Source organism: Mobula hypostoma, chromosome 1 (assembly GCF_963921235.1).
Source record: "Mobula hypostoma chromosome 1, sMobHyp1.1, whole genome shotgun sequence".
Lineage (NCBI taxonomy): Eukaryota > Metazoa > Chordata > Chondrichthyes > Myliobatiformes > Myliobatidae > Mobula > Mobula hypostoma.
Window position 1 is genome coordinate 193,304,611 of NC_086097.1, and position 19,436 is coordinate 193,324,046.

The window sequence follows — 19,436 nt, forward strand, 5'->3', positions numbered from 1 at the left end:
GATTTTGTTTACACCATTTAACAGAAGTCAGAGATGAAAATGTTTTAAATCCATTGACATTTATCTAATAATTCATAATATGCATATCATCTAGCTGTATTCTCAACGTCCACAATTTCTTAAACGAGGTTAAATCCCTATTTTCACAGATTTAAGGATTTTAATTTCTGAAAATGAATTTTCCCTCATCTATTTAACAAAATTATTAAACCAAAGTAATATTGGAATATGCTTAGTTAACGTAGGCTCCAAATATACTGGGATTACTGATGAGGTGTGGTGCTGAGCATAATATAGTTGAATAAACCTTCAGGTTGCACTCATTGCCACAGTACTTTATCTGTGTAGAACCACATATTCCATGTATCAGTGCACTCCTCTTCACAGTCTTGGCTACTTTATTCATTCTCAGCCTTGGTACTATTGTTCAGAACAACATCCACTCAGCTTCATCCCAAAGTAGATAAAGTCCATCATTAAAGAGAAGAAACAAAGCAAATAGATAGGAATAAAGTAATTTATTATTTTTAAATCAAAATTGGGTACATTGTGAAACTGCATTCTGATGCCCCCACCTTGTAATTAGGAAGTGAGAAGAACCCTGCCTGCAGAATCCAGTGGCAAGGCAAAGAGGAATACTGCAGCTTTAGTCAGTCTTTACAGGCCTTTGCATCCTGATTCGTCAATAAGGCAAAACATCAATGCAAAATGGACCAGGTTCATATAGTACAGTCTACACTCATACATTACAATTTCAGATGATCACAGTGATGAAAACTGTACAAATACCTTCTAGGTTGAAGGGTTAAAAATAACATCTAGTTTAAAAGTAGACACTCTACTTTTTTCTTATAAAAAAAGTTACAGATTTATGATTAATTTTCAACAGGAAATATACTTCCACACAATATTGTTGACCAACTATAAAAAGAAGCAAAGTGAATAACACCAGCAATGAAATTCAATTTAGGACCATTTCAGAGACATTGTCATTTTAACAGTGTGTTAACTCAGCTGCCTTTTAAATGTCTACCATTAACAGCATGACAGGACTCCAGCATCACTGATATAATGAAATATACAACAAAAAAGGTCACAGAACTAGAGTGTATCCCAAACATACTGGTCATAATTCTTTAAGAGGTACAGATATGGAGACAAGATTCCCCTTTTGAAAGGTATTATCAGAACCTACTGCTGGATTTTTGACTCAACCCAACCACCAAATTAGGACCTCCAGAAAGCAAACCACAGGATGCATCCAGAAGAGGTAGGATACAATTCTAGCAGTGGTGCTATGGAGGTGGGAATGAAGGTGCAGGAGAGGTCCAACTCCTACTATAAATTTTAGAAGCAGGGCACACACAATTGAAAGAACCAGAATAAAAGTTTCAATTGTTGCTGTTACTATTAGAGATGCCACTGGGTTCTCACCCAAATACAATAACCCTCAAGTAACTATAGGACCTGTTGTAGCCTCATTGCTGGCTGTTTCAAAAATGTAAGTGGTCAATTTGTACAACCACACTTCATTTGAAAAATCTCCCAACCTAAGCAAAAATCAGAACCTTTTTTCTAATACACAGCACTACCTGAAAAAAAAGCTTACATTGGTTTTACCATTTTACAGCTCTTATATGCAAACCTTGGCAAAATCAAAAACATCACTATTCATGCATTTATGTGTCTAGAGTACAGAAGGGTGAACAGGAGTATAAACTGGGTAAAATTAATACAAAGTAAGGGAGAAGGAAATGACAACCGTTTAATAGCTTTAAATTCTCTTCAGCTAAAGAAAAATCCCAATTCAGCTGAAAGTCCTTCATCCAGGCCTCAATGCTGTGTTTTTTAAAACTAGAAATTGAAACAAGAATTTAGTTTTGCCTCTCACTCTCCGCTAAATGCGTTGCAGAGTACATTATTGCTACTAGTGGTATTTAGCCACAAAAAAAAGGATTTTCTCCAATAATTGTAGAGTCAGCAACTAAGTTTAGTTTTTTTTAATTTAGTGAATATTGCTCGCAGGGCTTTGTGTTGGGGAACCAGCAGTACTGCAAAACTGGAGAAGGAATGTAAATGCAACAGGGCCTGGTCTTTGGGATAAGGTGCATTGTCAGGCTGACAGAAACCAAAACCGGCACTGGGTGGCTAAATAATATATTCACCAGTCTCCTAGCCTCCTAGCATACTTAGTGATGTATTTAAACTTTTGTCCTGATGTTCTGCACAGCTTCTCCCCTGCTCCTCATAACTCAAGCAAATACCATCCATGTACTTCCCTCCAATGGTGAAGCTTAGGAAAGGTCTCGTGGAACCTCAATTAATTATGTAACAGCAGTTTTAGAAACAAAACATCCTTCACTTAAAAGTCAGTCTCAACTTCATGAGTTACAAGCTAGAAATGTAGAAATCACAAAGGCACAGCCATCATTGATGACCCCAAACATCTCCAATCTGCATTCAAATATCTCAAGACAGTGAACAATGGAAAGTGACAAACTGACAATACACACACTCCATTATTAACTCATCCAGACCTCACAGTTTTAAAGGCAATGTTCCAGCAAGGCACAGCAACCGCATGGTTAACAAGGGAATGACCCAGACCTCTGCATTCAGTGCCCACTAAAAACACAAGCAAAGTCAAAACCACATGCATCAATATGGTTTTGATAAGGATATCTCAATAAGGAGACATACATTCAAGAATTTTGTGCTAAATTTAAAGTTTACTCAGCCCGACCATAAAAATATTGGTGACCAGGGAACCAAAATATTCTGGGGTTGGTTCTGGTCTCAACCAGTGGTCATCACTTCTTGTGCAGATGCAGCCTTACAGTGAGTTGGACAAGTGTGACAGCCATAAAACAGAACCACACCAATGAAAGGAAGCCACAAGTCAAGCAATGTCTCCAGAGTCAGGAATGCTTGTGTGTGCAGGTTCTGCTGTGACTACTGGAACCTGAAAAGAGAAAAAAGTCTGCACAGTACTGCAGACCAAGTAAGTTCTGTTACCCAGGTCCATGGTTGATTGCCTTACACTGAAATAAAGACTGAAGAATAATCAAAACTCAGTTTAACCCCAGTGACAATACATAATTATATAAAAAAAAACTGTTATTCTAAACAATGCATGAGGCCACATTATTTTCCCATGCAGGAATGATAAAGAGTTATAAGAAGGCTCTGTATATCTAAATATTGCACAGACTGAAAGTAAAGAATCACATGATCATGGGAAATTCTCACATTATCAACAACTACAAAACAAAAGGTTCATCTATCTATAGTAGTCATGAATTCATCAGTCTCCATGTGAGCAATTTGTTAAGACAATTCTGTGATAGGAAGCCAATTTTTGGGATTCCCTTGTGCAAATAAGAAGGCATCATGCTGCATAAAGCATCTATTTTTACCATATGGAACAAGCTTTTCCTGTAGTGTTCTTCCCTCAGGTCAGTTTGACAGCCAGCATGGGTAGGATCTAAGCCACAGGTTTGGACTGGGATTCCATTTCCGCAGCTCGTTTCAGCGCAACATCCACCAGCAGCTGAAATCCGCTGAAATCTTGATTGAGATCCGGAGGAGTGGGTGGAGGAGTGTTAAATAGTCCACTCTGGTGGGACGGGTTGGACCCAATCTGAACGGCATCTTTGGAGCATCCAGGATTGGTATGCACCAAGCCTGCAGTTGGCAAAAGATCCATTTTAGACACTCCCTCTGAGCTGGTGGGTGGGCAGTAGTGTAAAGGCACATCATTCGGTGTCGAAACGGTAGTGTGGCAAATGACTGAAGGCCTAGGTAGGAACGCTCCTGAAGAAGAGGTGCTGCATGGAGAGGTCTCCCCATTATCAGGGCCGGAGCTTGTGGATCCAAACGATCTTTCATCAAGGTCTTGGACAAAACTGCTGGACGCCACTGACGTCTGAGCGGGGGTGTGCTCCACACTCTTACTCCCGCGCCGAGAGATGGTGAAGTTATTGGGATCTTTTCCATCCTTCCTCAGCATGTCGGGCAGCAGTCTGCGGCGTGCATTAATGAACCAGTTACAGACCTGGAATGCAGCAGGCAAGAAAATAATCAGGTTGAGTACATTTTTACTCCAGTATAGGAGGCAATCAAAAGTGCAGCACACAAGAAAAACACAATATGAAAACTGTAGAAAGAAATTAACATAACTATTTGTAATATTAAGTTCAGTTTAAATATACCAAGCCACTTCCTTTTCAAACAGAACAGTTTAGAATCAGAGCACAGAAATAGCCCCTTCAGCCCAAATGGCATTCCATGTCAACTAAGATTCCCATCTAATTTTTTTTAGATATAGCATGAAACAGACTCTTTGAATTTGCTGCCCAGCAAAACACCCATTTAACCCTAGTCTAATCACAGGAATATTTACAATGACCAGTTAACCTACTAACCCATTCATCTTTGGGCCTTGCGTGGATTTCCTCCAGGTGCTCTGGTTTCCTCCCACTGACGGGGAGAACATACAAACTCCTTACAGACAATGGGCAGGAACTGAACCCAGGTCACTGGCTCTGTAATAGTGTTAGGTTAACTGTTACACTAGTGCCAAGTTAGTCACGTCCTATTAAACCTTTCCTAACCACAATAAAAGAACTAAATTTAGATATCCAGTCTCACAAGGAATTAACCCAGAGAACATAAAAGTCAAGTAAACTACAGAAAATGGTATCTGAAATAAAAGCAAAAATTAGCAGAACACTCAGCAGTTAAATTGATAAATATTTCTTTCCACAACTGTTACCAATATGCATGTTTCTTTTTTCCCAACTGGATCATATGCTTTAACCCACTTTAAAGATTGCTTTCTTAAAATATTACTTTCTCTACCTACTCTGCATGCAATTACTTCTTACCCCATGCCAAGAACAAACTTAAATAACTCAGAGCTTAAATTCAACCATCAAGCTGATGCCACACTTAGAACTTGTGTGTTGGTCTGGGCTGTTTGAAGCAGTTCCATGTTAAAGTGTGGTATCTGCTTGATGGTTGAACTGCTTCAAACAGCCCAGCCCAACACACAAGTTCTATAAGATAAACAAACCATAACAGTCTCTATTCCAGCAGCCAGTTCCATTCTGTCAGTGCCACCGGATAGACCAAAGTCGCACTAAAATAACAGAACAGCCTCTTTGTAGAAAACTTACTGACCATACAAGGGAACTTTGCTGTCAGAAACCTAGGACCAACATTGCAAGCAACACACATCAAAGTTGCTGGTGAACACAGCAGGCCAGGCAGCATCTCTAGGAAGCGGTACAGTCAACGTTTCAGGCTGAGACCCTTCATCAGGTGAACCCTTCGTTCACCAGCAACTTTAATGTGCGTTGCTTGAACTTCCAGCATCTGCAGAATTCCTCGTGTTCGCGACCATCATTGCAATCTTGAAATATAAAAATGAATGGTGCAACCATCTTTCAATGCTTCTCATCTCTAAATTCAGATGCTTGGCATGTGAAGTAAAAGCTACTGCATCTTTGGGACTAAGTTGTTGTTACAATCTATACTGTGTGTATTAAACTGGACCAAGGTATATTTTGATGCTTGAAATATTAGGTTCTATTCCCAGTATGAAGATGCATTAAAAAAATTTCATTAGTTGTTAAGGAAAATTAAATCATTCTTTCAAAAACCAGCACAAAGACAATGTACTAAATAATGTTTTGAGATCATTAAATTTAAATAATTCAACAAAATTCAAGAAATGCTCAGAGAAAAGAATTCCATAATCACATGAACTATTACTCCACAGAAATGAAAAAATAGAGCAGATATTCAGCAGCAGAATATTTATATTTTAATAGTCAGGATAATAATTCAAGAAAATCCACATTGTGCATCATAAAAATGCTTTCATACTCTACAACTGAATATATCTACTTAATGTCAGATGTATCAGTTAAAACTGAGGGGGAGATATACCAACAGCAGAGTGTGTTAGGGTAATAGGTGCTGCTTTACAGCTCCAGTGACCTGCAATCATTCTAGTGTATGTCCGTCAGAGTTTAGCATATGCTCCCTGTAGCTATGTGAGCCGATGGGAAATTTCAGAGGGAAAAAAATACTAATAATGTAAGCAGGGGGATTGATGATCAGCATGGACTGAAGGAACTTAAGAACCAATTTCTGTATGACTACATGGAGCAACACTGTGGACTATAACTGGGAGGTTAAAATGCCTAGAAACTGACACCTGACAAAGAATCCATCTGAATTACAGAGAATGTTATTAAGCAGGCATTAGTAACACTCTGTTCAATGGAATCTATATTTTGCTCTTACTCCAGTACGGCATGAGGAAACAATGTTTCCCTCTTGTCTGAGTTAATAGCTTCAGCAATTAAATCTAAAGGTGCTCTTACTTGGGCAGTTAATGTAGTACAACATGCTGTCACACACAGCATCAGTGTTACAATGTCCAGAGATAATCCAAATTGCCCTTTATGACTCAATGAGCAACATGCATTCAATTAAAATTTTATATACATGCTGTTCATTTTGTATATAAATGATATATGTATGGTCTCTCAGACATTAAAATGTATATTATTTGCTGATGATACAACTATATTTCATGTTGGGAAACATCTGAAACAACTTTTGGATACAACGGAGAAAGAACTAAAAATTATAAAGAAATAGTTTGATACTAACAAATTATCACTGAAATTAAGTAAAACTAAATTCATAATATTTGGAAACCATGTACCAAACTCATATAGTAAACTTAGAATAACTGATGTTGAAGTTCATAAGGTAGCTGAAACAAAATTTTTTAGGAGTGGTAATAGATAATAAATTAAGCTGGAAACCACATATAAATTATGTCAAAGCAAAAATGTCAAAATCTATCGCAATACTGAACAAAGCGCAAGATTTCTTAAATCAAGAATCTTTGTATACATTATACTGTTCACTTATAGCCCCATACATGACTTACTGTGTAGAGGTATGGGGAAATACATACAAAACAAATAAAAACTCTATTTTTCTACTCCAAAAGAAGGTCATATGAATTGTAAATAAGACAAGTTATTATGAGCCAACCAATCCACTATTTATTCAACTAAATACTTTAAAATTCAGAGACTTCATAGATTTTAAAATAATACAAATTATGTATAAAGTAAAAAATGGACAGCTACCACAATGTATCCAAAAGTTGTTTAAAATGAGAGAAAGTCAACAGGATTTGAGAGGAACATGTATATTTCAAAAACAAAGGATAAGAACAAATGTAAAAAAATCATTGTATTTCAGAAGGGTAAATCTATGGGACAGTTGTAGTGAGAATTTAAAAACATGCACCACACTGAACAAGTTTTAAAAATTATTTTAAAATAATGAACAAATATAAAATACATTATTTAAAATGAATGAGAGTAATGTAAATAAATGATATTTGGAATTGGATTTTGTGTTAAAAGATTATGAAATTTTTTGTTTTCATGTGATGATTGACGCCAAATATGTTGTTGTATAGGTAAGGGGGTAGGCATAATAAGCTGTAACTTCAGCCTGCACCCTTTCGGTCCTAGGAAATCATCGTTATGAAATCATCCCCTTCTCGCAATTCCTCTGTCTCCGCCGCATCTGCTCTCAGGATGAGGCTTTTCATTCCAGGATGAGGGAGATGTCCTCCTTTTTTAAAGAAAGGGGATTCCCTTCCTCCACCATCAACTCTGCTGTCAAACGCAGCTCCCCCATTTCACGTACATCTGATCTCACTCCATCCTCACGCCATCCCACTAGGAATAGCGTTCCCCTGGTCCTCACCTACCACCCCACCAGCCTCTGGGTCCAACATATTGTTCTCCATAACTTCTGCCACCTCCAACGGGATCCAAACACTAAGCACATCTTTCCCTTCCACCCCCCCCGCTTTCCGCAGGGATCGCTCCCTAAGCGACTCCCTTGTCCATTCGTCCCCCCCCCCATCCCTCCCCACTGATCTCCCTCCTGGCACTTATCCTTGTAAGCAGAACAAGTGCTACACATGCCCTTACACTTCCTCCCTTACCACCATTCAGGGTCCCAGACAGTCCTTCCAGGTGAGGCGACACTTCACCTGTGAGTCGGCTGGGGTGATATACTGTGTCCGGTGCTCCCGATGTGGCCTTCTATATATTGGCGAGACCCGATGCAGACTGGGAGACCACTTTGCTGAACACCTACGCTCTGTCTGCCAGAGAAAGCAGAATCTCCCAGTGGCCACACATTTTAATTCCACATCCCATTCCCATTCTGACATGTCTATCCACGGTCTCCTCTACTGTAAAGATGAAGCCACACTCAGGTTGGAGGAACAACACCTTATATTCCGTCTGGGTAGCCTCCAACCTGATGGCATGAACGTTGACTTCTCTAACTTCCGCTAATGCCCCACCTCCCTCTCGTACCCCATCCGTTATTTATTTTTATACACACATTCTTTCTCTCACTGTCCTTTTTCTCCCTCTGTCCCTCTGACTATACCCCTTGCCCATCCTCCAGGTGTCCCCCCCGCCCCCCCCATCTTTCTCCCAGGGCCTCCTGTCCCATGATCCTCTCATATCTCCTTTGCCAATCACCTGTCCAGCTCTTGGCTCCATCCCTCCCCCTCCTCCTATCATTTTGGATCTCCCCCTCCCCCTCCCACTTTCAAATCTCTTACTAACTCTTCCTTCAGTTAGTCCTAACGAAGGGTCTCGGCCTGAAACGTCGACTGTACCTCTTCCTAGAGATGCTGCCTGGCCTGCTGCGTTCACCGGCAACTTTGATGTGTGTTACATGCAACAGGTACATGTCCATCTACTATTAAAGAAAGGGAGTGAGCTAGAAACCAGTTAAGTCAATATCAATAGTAGGCATTATTTTGTTAAGGAGGTTTAGGACACTTACAGAACATCAAAAAATTGATTTCATGAAAGGGCAATCATGTTGGAGAAATCTATTTCTAAGGTTGTATTTAACAGAATAAATAAGTGAGAACCAACAGATATGATGCACTTGGACCGTCAAAAGACCTTTGATAAGATACTACACAAGAGGATGTGGAAGTGGAAGATAGGGGAATTAGCTAATGAATGGAAAACAATAAAACAGAACAGATCAACTTTGGATTGGTTGGCCATGAATAGTAGTTTCATAGGCATCAGTACTGGATGCACACTCCTCACAATTGGCATAACTTTTACATAACATACACAATTAGTTAGTGTTGCAGCCCAGGTGCAACATAACTATGTCAACAATGATGCCATGCTAAGCAGCAATGCAAGGACTTTTCATCAGGGGACGGCGGGGGGCGGGGCAGGGGGGTTAAGGAACAGACGGGCACCATGGTCAGCTTGGGCTAGCTGGAACAAAGGGACTGTATCGTTGTTCTAAGACTAATTGGAAAGATAAAGGCTTGCCAATTTAAGAGAGTGAAAGGTACTGGTGATCAACTGGATAACAGGGGAAATCCAGGGATTCAGGGTTATTGCAGGAAAGTGGTGGCAAAGTTAGAAAACATATCACTCTTGCAGGCAAAAATGAAGTCCAAGAGAGATCAAAAAAAGGAAAGAGTCATGTTCATCCATAAATATAAAGGCTCTGTGTTTTTGATTAACTATGCCCTTCATGTACAGAAAGGCACTGAACTACTTGAAAACTCAATTTTAGTAAAAGCAGGCAAAGAAAAAAACAGAACTGATCTATATTTCCCAGATCAAAGCAATTCCCGCAGCCAGTTTGGCTCTGGATAGTTCTATTTAAATAATTAAAAGTCAGGTTACACACAGGTGGTTAAGGTGATTTTTGGAAAGAATTTAATCTAATAAAACCAGACCAGACTGCCACAGTGCCAGGCACCACAGCTGCTTGTCTGTTTATACTACTTCAATGCTGGTGTTCTCATATACAGCCTGCACTCCGATCTTCAGTGTAAAATTAACCTCCAGCATCTCAGCTCATCCTCATATGAAATTCCTTCTCCATTGAGGGCAACAACAAAGCATCACATTATCGAACTTCAAAGATACTCACACTGTTCAAAACCCAGCAGAGCTGTTTCAACATCATGCAAAAAAGACCTCTGTGATATTTCTAATATTCTTCCAATAATGTTTGTGTCCATTACTGCTGAAATCAGCGGAACCTTCAGCCATTTAGGCCTTATCTAATGGAAATCCTTTATAACAGCCTCTGCTTATTCCCAACTACTCAAGACTTCTCTCAATGCACCCTAGAAAGTTACCTCAAGGTATATAAGTAAGTTGTCACTATGGAAACTATACTAAAGATTAGAAATATCAAATAATTGTTCTAAGCAATACCAGCGATTTTTGTTTTATTTAGTAATACATAAACTGATTGGACACTGAAGCATGAATCAATTTGAAAAACAAGGTGCAATTTGGAGCACAATGTGTGCCCAAATTGCTCTTCCTAAGCCAAGTAGAAAATCTACTTTGAAACTCCAGGCTCACAAAAGATGGGCCTAGGGTATCTGAAGGGATGGATTTAAGATCCAAGACAGTGGTGCCCCCTTGGAGGGCATCTTTCAGAATTCAGCTGAACAGCATACACCAAAACTGTTGCCAACAATTCTGCCAGCAGAGAATGGACAGTGTACAGAGCTCATTTGATGATGTGTGCGAAAGTCTGCACAAACAAGGTGCATAAGAATATTCAAGCAGGCCTAAAATTGAGGCTCTGGCGCACTGCCACATTAGTAAATGGATGTGTGAAGCTTTCTGGATAAAATAAAATCTAAATGATTAACAAATCCCAATGATCGTCGCACTGATAACCTGCGAATAACTATATCCAATCACCATATTATCAGTATTCATCTAAATTCATCCTGGAACCTCACTGGATTAAAACTAGATGTTCATGTTCTAAGATACCACAACCCAGGTTTGGCTTTCAAGAGTTACACCAAATTGCATTTATACATCACCTGTGCTCAGGAACCCACTCTGGTTCTAAGCTAAATAAACCATCTTAATTTAAAACGCTCATTCAGTTTTCACCATGGTCTTTCCCTTCCCCATATCAATAATCTCATCCAGTCCCATCACCCTCCAAATTTCTCTACTCTTCCAACCATAGTCTTAAATACCTTCTAATATAAGGTCAGCCCTTGCCTGCAAAGGACATGAGCTCAGCTGCTCAAAATCTTTCCATATCACTCTACCTTCTTGAAAACAAGCCTCAAATCCTACCCATTTCCCACAAACTTCTCTCCATCAATAAATCACCTAACAGTCCTTGAGTTAGTTATTTCATTGGATAATGAAAACAACCCAAGGCAAAGGAATGTTGTCTTAAAAGTAATAAATCAATGAGAATATTGCTGTACCCTCCACTAGCACCATACTAACTACGCATAAAGGCTAATTTCCATTTACAAGCGTGCATTAGGACTCCCAGTGTACAAGGTAGTTTGTTCATTTCTATCTCTGATAAAGGTGGAATTTATTGTCCACCTCTTTTGCCTTGCCAGCCCCTAAACAGTGACTTACTAGGCCATTTCAAAAGGCAATTAAAGTGTTAACAATCTTACTACATATGGAGTTACTTACAAGTATGAATAAAACTGGAAACGGTTCTCAATGGGTGTGGTGAATGGTGAGAGAGACATGGTTTTGGAAGGGGTGCAGAAATATAGAGGCCTGAGGATACCAATGCATAATTTTTTTGACAGTGTCTGGACACATTAGGAAAACAATCAAAAGCTCCTAGACATAGTGTACAAAAGCAGGAAAATTACACAGAACCTTGTAAAACTGGTCAGGTCACAACCAGGTTCAAGTCACCACACTTTAGGAAGGATTCAAAGATCACAGAAAGGATGCCTCAACGAGACAATGGCTCCATGCTTGATGGATTTCTGTTACATCCCCAAATTGGAAGCAAAGAAAGGATGAAAAGATCTGACAGAGGGAATCATGACTGATGTACCTAGATAGAATCAACTCCCGTTGGTTAATGACTCAAAGACAAAGTTACACAAATTCAGAGTGGCACCCAGAAAATTGGGAGTACATGAACAAACAAAAAATAGTAGTTATAATCCAGAACTTACTGTGTTTAAGTGGTGGAATGAATGGAGTCAATCAGGACTTCAAAAGATTTTGTTCAAATACAAGTTCTGACAGAAGATGATTTGCTGGGCTACATGGAAAGAGGAGGGGGGGTTGTGGATGAGACAGACTGAATTGTTCTAAAAAGGGGCTGGCAGAGTTGATGGCTAATGAGGCACCTGCGCCATAACTAATTAACAAATCTTGGGCTTATTTCCCCAAAAGAGTGTAGAAGGTGAAAATACTTTCCCAGAATCTTCATCAAGTCATTCTTTGTTATATTCCCCTGATTATCAGTACAAAGATGCGTGAGCAAAAGGCCAATGAACTTTTTAATTAGTATTGAACAAGTCGTATCAACACGGAGGCTTCACCCTTTGCTACAATGTAGACGTGAATTGGTCAATCAACATTTTGTTTATTGACTTCAAGTTGGCATCTCAGGTTCTAGACACCACTGCCTCCGTGCAATCCAAAAAGCTACCCCAAGCTCCAGAGACCTGAGTTCATTTCTGGCCTTGGGTCCTGAGTTTTTACATATTCACCCAGCGACTACATGTGATTTCCCAGGCACTTCAGCTTCCTTTCATATTCGAGGGATGTACAAGTTGGTTGATTAATTGACCACTTAAAATTGCCCCTAGTATGCAAGTAAGGCTATGGAGGAGAAATAAGCAATAGGAAATATCAATGTGGGAACAGAGGCATCAAAAAAGCAGTGGGCCGAAATGCCATCCTGTCTGAATTGGCAGCTACATCTCTAACTCCATCATGCTAAGCACCAGTCCAGTGTGCTCAGCCCACGGTTGATGCATGACTGTACTGCTAGACCCTGTTTAAACTGAATCAGGTTTGCTGATGACACAACAGTGGTTGGCCTCATCAATTAACGATGACAAGATGGCGTACAGAGCTGGTAGAGCAGATTGAATTTTCGACTAACGTATGGACTCATCTTAGGTTCTTGGTATTTATTGCTTTATTTATTACTATCTTTTCTCTTTCTTTTGTATTTGCAGTTTGTTGTCTTTGGCACATTTGTTGTTTGTCCACCCTGTTGGGTGCTGATTTTCATTGACTCTATTGTGGTTCTTGGATTTACTGTGCATGCACACAATTTAATGAATTTCAGGGTTTTAAATGGTGATATATATTATAACAACAAATTTTTTTTTCTACTTTGTAATGTTTAAATGAATGAGATGATGGTGGACTTTAGGAAGGAGCAAGCTGACCACCACCACAGTGCACATAAAAGGCTCCTCCGTGGAATTAGGAGCACCAAATGCCTGGAAGTGTACATAGTGGACAATTCTACTTGGTCACTCAACACCATTTCTTTAGTGAAGTACAGCAGCATCTCCTTCCTAAGGAGACAGGGGCAAATGAGCCCCTCACACCCATTCTCACCAATTTTTACAGGAGCATCACTGTCTGGTGTGGGAATCCCAAAGCATCTGACCGCAAGACCCCACAAAGGGTCAAGAGCACTCTAAGGTGATCACTGGGCCCTCTCTTCTACCCATCTGAGATATAATTATCATTAGTACTGCGTACATGGGACTCTTAACATCGCCATTGATGCCTTTCATCTGCCCAAATATCTCAACACACTACCATCAGGGCTGGAAGGATCGGAGCATTTGGACAAGTACCGTTAGAATGGGATTCCGCTTCTCCCCCCCCTCCCCCACCACACCCCCCAGCCATGAACTCCCTGCCACCAGCCAGGTTTCATCAAAAATAAAGCACCTGTAGCATAATACTGTTTACTTTTTAAACTTGTATTATAAATGCATCATATTATTTGTTAATTTACATATGCTATTATTACTTATGTGTTGTGTGTGAGTTTAACGATAAACTGAAATTTACTTGTAATGAAATATGTAAAAAAAACTCAGATGGAAGCCAAGTCAGAAGGATTGCATCTATTTGTCATTGCAGCATCTTACAAAATACTCAGCATTCTTCAAGAAGAAAGTTTGCTTAATTGGTACTGGTTTCAGAAACCACTTATTCCATTAGTGACAGAACAGAACATCAGTGCAGCAGCTTAGCATGTTCAATTCGATCACAGCTCCCAGCCCAGCAACTTCCACGTCTACATAGCTCAAGTGTTGAAGCATTACAAATTTATAACCAGTGGGTTTCCCCTTCACTGACCAATCTGACATGACCATACACAACCACTGGTGTCAATCAATGTCCTACAGCTCTTAACAGACATTCTGACCTCAAAATCACCACAATCCTTGGTGCTTCAAAGGCAGCTCACACCAAAGAATCAGCTGGGCAATTAATGCAAGAACAAGCATGGTTAAAAAAGTAGATGGCACATTTGCTTCATTCAGTCACCCAGTCTTCCTCCCCTGCTACCCAGCCATGATCAGCCTTCACTTAGCTGTGCAGCTCTGTAAAGCTGAGCCTGTGCATGCCTGGATTCCACAAGTTTCCCATCTATTTATTTAGTGACACACAATGCAGAATAGGCCTTTCGAGCACCCTTGGCCAGCGGTCCCCCAGTGCAATCTGAGCCTAATCACGGGACAATTTACAATGACCTACCAACTGGTAGCACATGAAGTAAACCCATGGGGAGAACGTACATACTCCTTACAGACAGTGGTGGGAATTGAACCCGAGTCGCTGGTACTGTAAATCAATGTGTTAACCACTATGCTACCATGGCACCCATAGGAGAAGGTAGCACAATTAGGCCATTCAGCCCATCGGTGTCTACAAGCCCAGTCAAACATGGCTGATTATTTCTCTCTTAACCACATTCTTCTCACACTCACTCATCAAGAACCTATCAAACTCAGCTTTAAGTATACCCAAATGACTTGGCCTACATGGTCATCTATGGTAATGATTTCTACAGATTCATCACACTCTGGCTGAAAAAAAATCCTACTGATCTCTATTCAAAAGGTACATCTTTCTATTCTGAGGCCGGTCCTAGACCCTCCAATATTGGAAACATCGTCAACACGCCCACTCTCCCTAGGCCTATCATATCCAGTATAGACCATGGTAAAGCTGGACTTGCACTGAGTACCCAATTGTGGGGTGATACTCCCCTACTCTGAGACAGGAGCATATCAGCTAAAAGAGATAAGCAATTTAAAAATCCAGGTTGAGAATAAACAAATATTTTTAAGAGTTACACGTACAACTGCAATAATTATTATTCGTATCACTGAATTCAAAGTCAGCTTAGACGCATAAACACATCCCCGACTGCATTATTCGTCAGAGACCCAAACCGCAATCCTTCATTAGCCAGCAACTGCAGACATCACCAATCTGTAGGATGTCAGTTCCAACACTGAGAAAGGGTCAACAAAAACTAAATATTGCAGTGATCATGACCGATAGCGCTTGCAGCTCGGGTAGTGGTCTGATTCACTCACCTGCAGTACAGATAGCTGTGCCTGTCTCGACAGCTGAATTTTCTCTTGTTCAGACGGATACGCCTTATAGCGATGCTCGTATAGCCAATCCCTCAGAATCCGTACAGACTCCTTAGGCAAGTTTCCCCGTCTCCGCCGCTTCCCTGAGTGAGAGAGATCAAGCGGGACCTCCAGACTCTCATCCTCATCAGTCTCACTACCGCACACCGGCCCCATTGCTGTGAAGAAGAAGTTTTAAAATGGCATGCTGGCATGAGCGGAGAAACCAAGATCAATAAAAACCCGCCTTGTAGCAGTGCCCCAGCACGTATACCCTTAACACATTCACCGGCCCCATTGCTGTAAAGAAGTTTTAAAATGGCATGCTGGCATGAGCGGAGAAACCAAGATCAATAAAAACCCGCCTTGCAGCAGTGCCCCAGCACGTATACCCTTAACACATTCAGTGCCTCCTGTCATTTATATGCCTAGACTTAAAGGGGGTGGAAGCGAAGTGGGTAAAGGAAGGAATCAGATCCGGCAATTAAATGGCCTGCTTTATTTGTACTTTTAGACACTTCATGCGGATGTTCACCAAATATTACTGACTTAGCGTTCTACTCGGGGCCTTGGCAGTGTTTGAGTTGAGAAAATACAAATTTTCGGAAACAAACACAAATTATGTAATTAACTGGAGGTGTCATCTGGAGACTACAACATGCTCGAGATGTTTACAGCCCAAGAGACGGGAGGAATGGTTAAATAAACCACGAGCTGGCCCTCTGTCCTCAAACTACCCCGTGAACCTCAGAGATTTTTCAATCCAATCAAGGAACAAATCCTCTGAAGCTCGGCCCCCGTTCAGGGAAACCTCTGGTTGGCTGAGTTTGAATTGAACCCGATCGGACTGTCAGTTTGTAAAGTGATACATGCTCTTTCCCAGCGCCTACAGCAGCCATTATCTGCTTGTTCCAGAACAAAAGAACAGAAATTTTCCAAAATTACTTGTGCTTCCCCATGCTGACTTAGCACTAAGTCCCGAAGAAACTGGCATCCATGGATAAAGAGTAATCCTTTGGGTAGTTGGTGTTCCATTTTACGCAGTCTACCTAATCAGTTTTGAGAATCAAAATAAAACTGTGGCCTCTTCAAACACGTGTTGCTAACTTATGTTACACGAATTCGAATCCCAATCCCATCCTGACTTAAAAACTACCCTCGTAAGTCAGAGAGTACTGTAGCAGTAAACTATTAAAAAACAAATAGTTTAAAATGTTTTCGACACAGAAAAAGAAACCAACTTTCAGCATTCTTTGTTTAAAAAGTGTTTTACCCCGTTACTTAAAATTATAAGTTTGCTTACAAAATACCATTGAAACAGACAAAGATACTGCATACTGGGACCTGTCACAAACATTCTTTTACTTGGCTATAGTTCAAGACGGGGCGGGGGAGGGCTTAAAAACTTTACATTCCAACAAATTCCTGAAGAAAATAATTTTTAAAAGTTCCAGAAACTAACACATAAAACTACCGCAATGTGTCCGATCCCACACAACTCAACATACTTAACAAAATGCTGACAGAATTTGTCGGGGTCTCGTCCTTTGAAATCCGAAGTACTTACTTTAAATGAGTGAATGCACGATAAAACAAAAGTACGTTATACACGGTTGAGCGTTTAATAAGTGGAGGCTTTGTAGACTAACAGAAAATAACCGTCCTTGTAAATCATTTTCCAGATACCGCCCACGTACAATAGAGATTTTTTAGAAAGTTGTTTCTATGTTGGCCTTCGACTCATTTCGGAAAAAGAAATGCATCATTGAATGCTGCGTTAGGTCACTCTGTCTTTCCAATCGATAGGAAATCCCCCTAACCAGCAACACTCAAAGCCCCTGGGATCCATTGCATGTATAAACTTCGCTTTTAAACAGAGTAACACAGAGAAGGGAAAACACGATGAATCAGTAGGGTTTAAACATCGTCATATGAAACTTTTCATTTATGGTTCAAGCTTAGTCACAGGAAAAAGTTTTTTTTTCCACGAGCTGAAACCCCAAACAAAGCATCTCAGCACCTTCTCCTTCCAAACTGCATTATTTCCTAATTCTCAGTCGGCAACTGATCGATTATACCGCCCCTCATCCATACCTCCACTTCCAAGAATAAGATGATTAAAATGTTGAATTAAATAACAAAAAAAAAGCTTGGATAGACGGCGGAGTAGCTCAAGACGGAAATGAACAGGACTTGACAACGTGCCAGCAGCGTGGACAAGTAACGCAGCTTTCACCTACCTTTCTTAGCTTTCATCCTGTTCCACAAATGTGTCTCCAGGCAAACTGGGACGTGGGGAGGAGGAAACAGCCAATAAATCAAACAATCTTTTCCAACAAGTTTCCAAGTTTAAAAACTAGGGAGCGAAGCAGGGAAAATATCAATTTATTTTTACTATTGGGAAAACCCAACTTCTTGTGAGTATCGACGTACACAAACGGTGGGTACTCCTGCTCGCTCTACCCCAGCGTGTTGCTCGCTGGATGAGTTAAACAAAAGGTAAACACATCGCTACTACCTGGCGCTCGGAAGTACTCGGCTCCGCTCGGCTCGGCTCGCCTCGCCGTACTGACTGCCTCCACAGGAGCTGACAGCTCTCTCCTGACAGCTGTTGCCTCGGCTCAGGGCCCGCCCCCAAACGAAGGCCGTGGCGGCGCAAGAGAGAGCAAAATCTCCTCACTGACATCAGCACAACCCCATTCAAAAAAATGTTCCTATTTGCATACGGTGTTGCAATCCAATCCAGACTTGTTTTTAGTACTTTTTGAAAAAGTGTTGTGTTCTTGATAGGCAAAAATTAACACTGGGAGGGGACGCTGGACCTCTTTTTGTAGTTAGTTACAAGTAAATCAAACGAAACTGTTTATAATTAAAGTGGTTGTAGTTTCTTTGTGCTTCGCTGGTTAATATCCGGCGAAAGCAGTGTAGCGAGACACTTAGATGACGGTTGGCCAAACTCCCCCGTGGAGCAAGGAAAATATTTTTTAAAGTTTTATTTGAAGTGGATGGGATTAAATATTAAACTTGGCAGCGCCGCCGATGCTCCTTGATAAAAGAACGCCTATTGTTTTTTTTAAGTTTATGCAACGCTTGTTCGCTCCACTTCCGCACTTGCCTGCTCTTTTGTTTCCACATGTTGCATTGGCTCGAGACTGTGCTTTGTGGTCATTGATCCACGAGTTAATCAAAACGGTTTCCAAATTTTTTAAGCTGATACGTTTGGCCGATCATTAAAGTAAAACAGCGGATGTAATTTCTCAAATATTGCCATAATTTTCAGAGTAAAAGGATTTTAGAAATGTGCTAATGAGCCATTGCTGCTCGATGTTTAGAACCGCTGCTCAGTCATCTTCACCACATGGAAGAGGTGAATCTGTCTGTTTGCTATTAAAATATCACCGTGTCCATTTCTTCAGCAACAGGATCTGGTGTGTTTTTAAACTAAGGAACTATTTTATTCCTTTTAATCAAAAGCAAGTTAAAAGCAAGGGTTTTCCCGGGCCCTTTCCAAAATGATTTTTTTTCCAATTTCAAGATGAGACTTTGTGAAACTGCACCCCAAAAATTGTTCAAATCGGATGAGAGAGACAAAGATTAGTTTTTAAAACGCTATATGCTAACATTAACGGTTATTGCCAAGCAGCGGCTTGATGCGAACAAAAACTGATTTGCATTTACCAGTCATTTGTGACTGAATAGTTCCTGGATTGTTCCTCGTTATCTTGCCCCATTCAAGACCGGTTGTAAGAGTTGAGAATGCTCACAAAGAAGCCGACAGTGGGGTGCTTGATCCTATTGTTCTCTGAAAATTAGGTTGTTTTCAACAATTGTCACACCTTCATCAGTAGTTCTCAGACAGCATGAGACTGTTAACACATTACTGTTATTCGAATTGCAT

General features: G+C 40.5%; 1 protein-coding gene across 5 annotated transcripts; it reads right to left on the reverse strand.

The window, feature by feature from the left end:
* Nucleotides 1-511: 511 nt before the first annotated feature.
* On the reverse strand, nucleotides 512-18,183 carry LOC134353849 (homeobox protein AKR-like). Of its 5 annotated transcripts, XM_063062324.1 has the most exons (4): nucleotides 18,057-18,139; nucleotides 17,779-17,823; nucleotides 15,500-15,717; nucleotides 512-4,054 (listed from the first exon to the last, which is right to left on the reverse strand). In XM_063062324.1, the coding sequence occupies exons 2-4, from the start codon at nucleotides 17,792-17,794 to the stop codon at nucleotides 3,485-3,487; spliced, it is 804 nt and encodes a 267-aa protein (XP_062918394.1). In that variant the 5' UTR covers nucleotides 17,795-17,823; nucleotides 18,057-18,139; the 3' UTR covers nucleotides 512-3,484. The 5 variants fall into 5 exon arrangements, with proteins under 5 accessions (XP_062918394.1, XP_062918401.1, XP_062918418.1 ...); XM_063062331.1 differs by lacking the exon at nucleotides 17,779-17,823 and having other exon boundaries at nucleotides 18,057-18,183; XM_063062348.1 differs by lacking the exons at nucleotides 17,779-17,823; nucleotides 18,057-18,139 and adding an exon at nucleotides 17,106-17,540.
* Nucleotides 18,184-19,436: the final 1,253 nt, after the last annotated feature.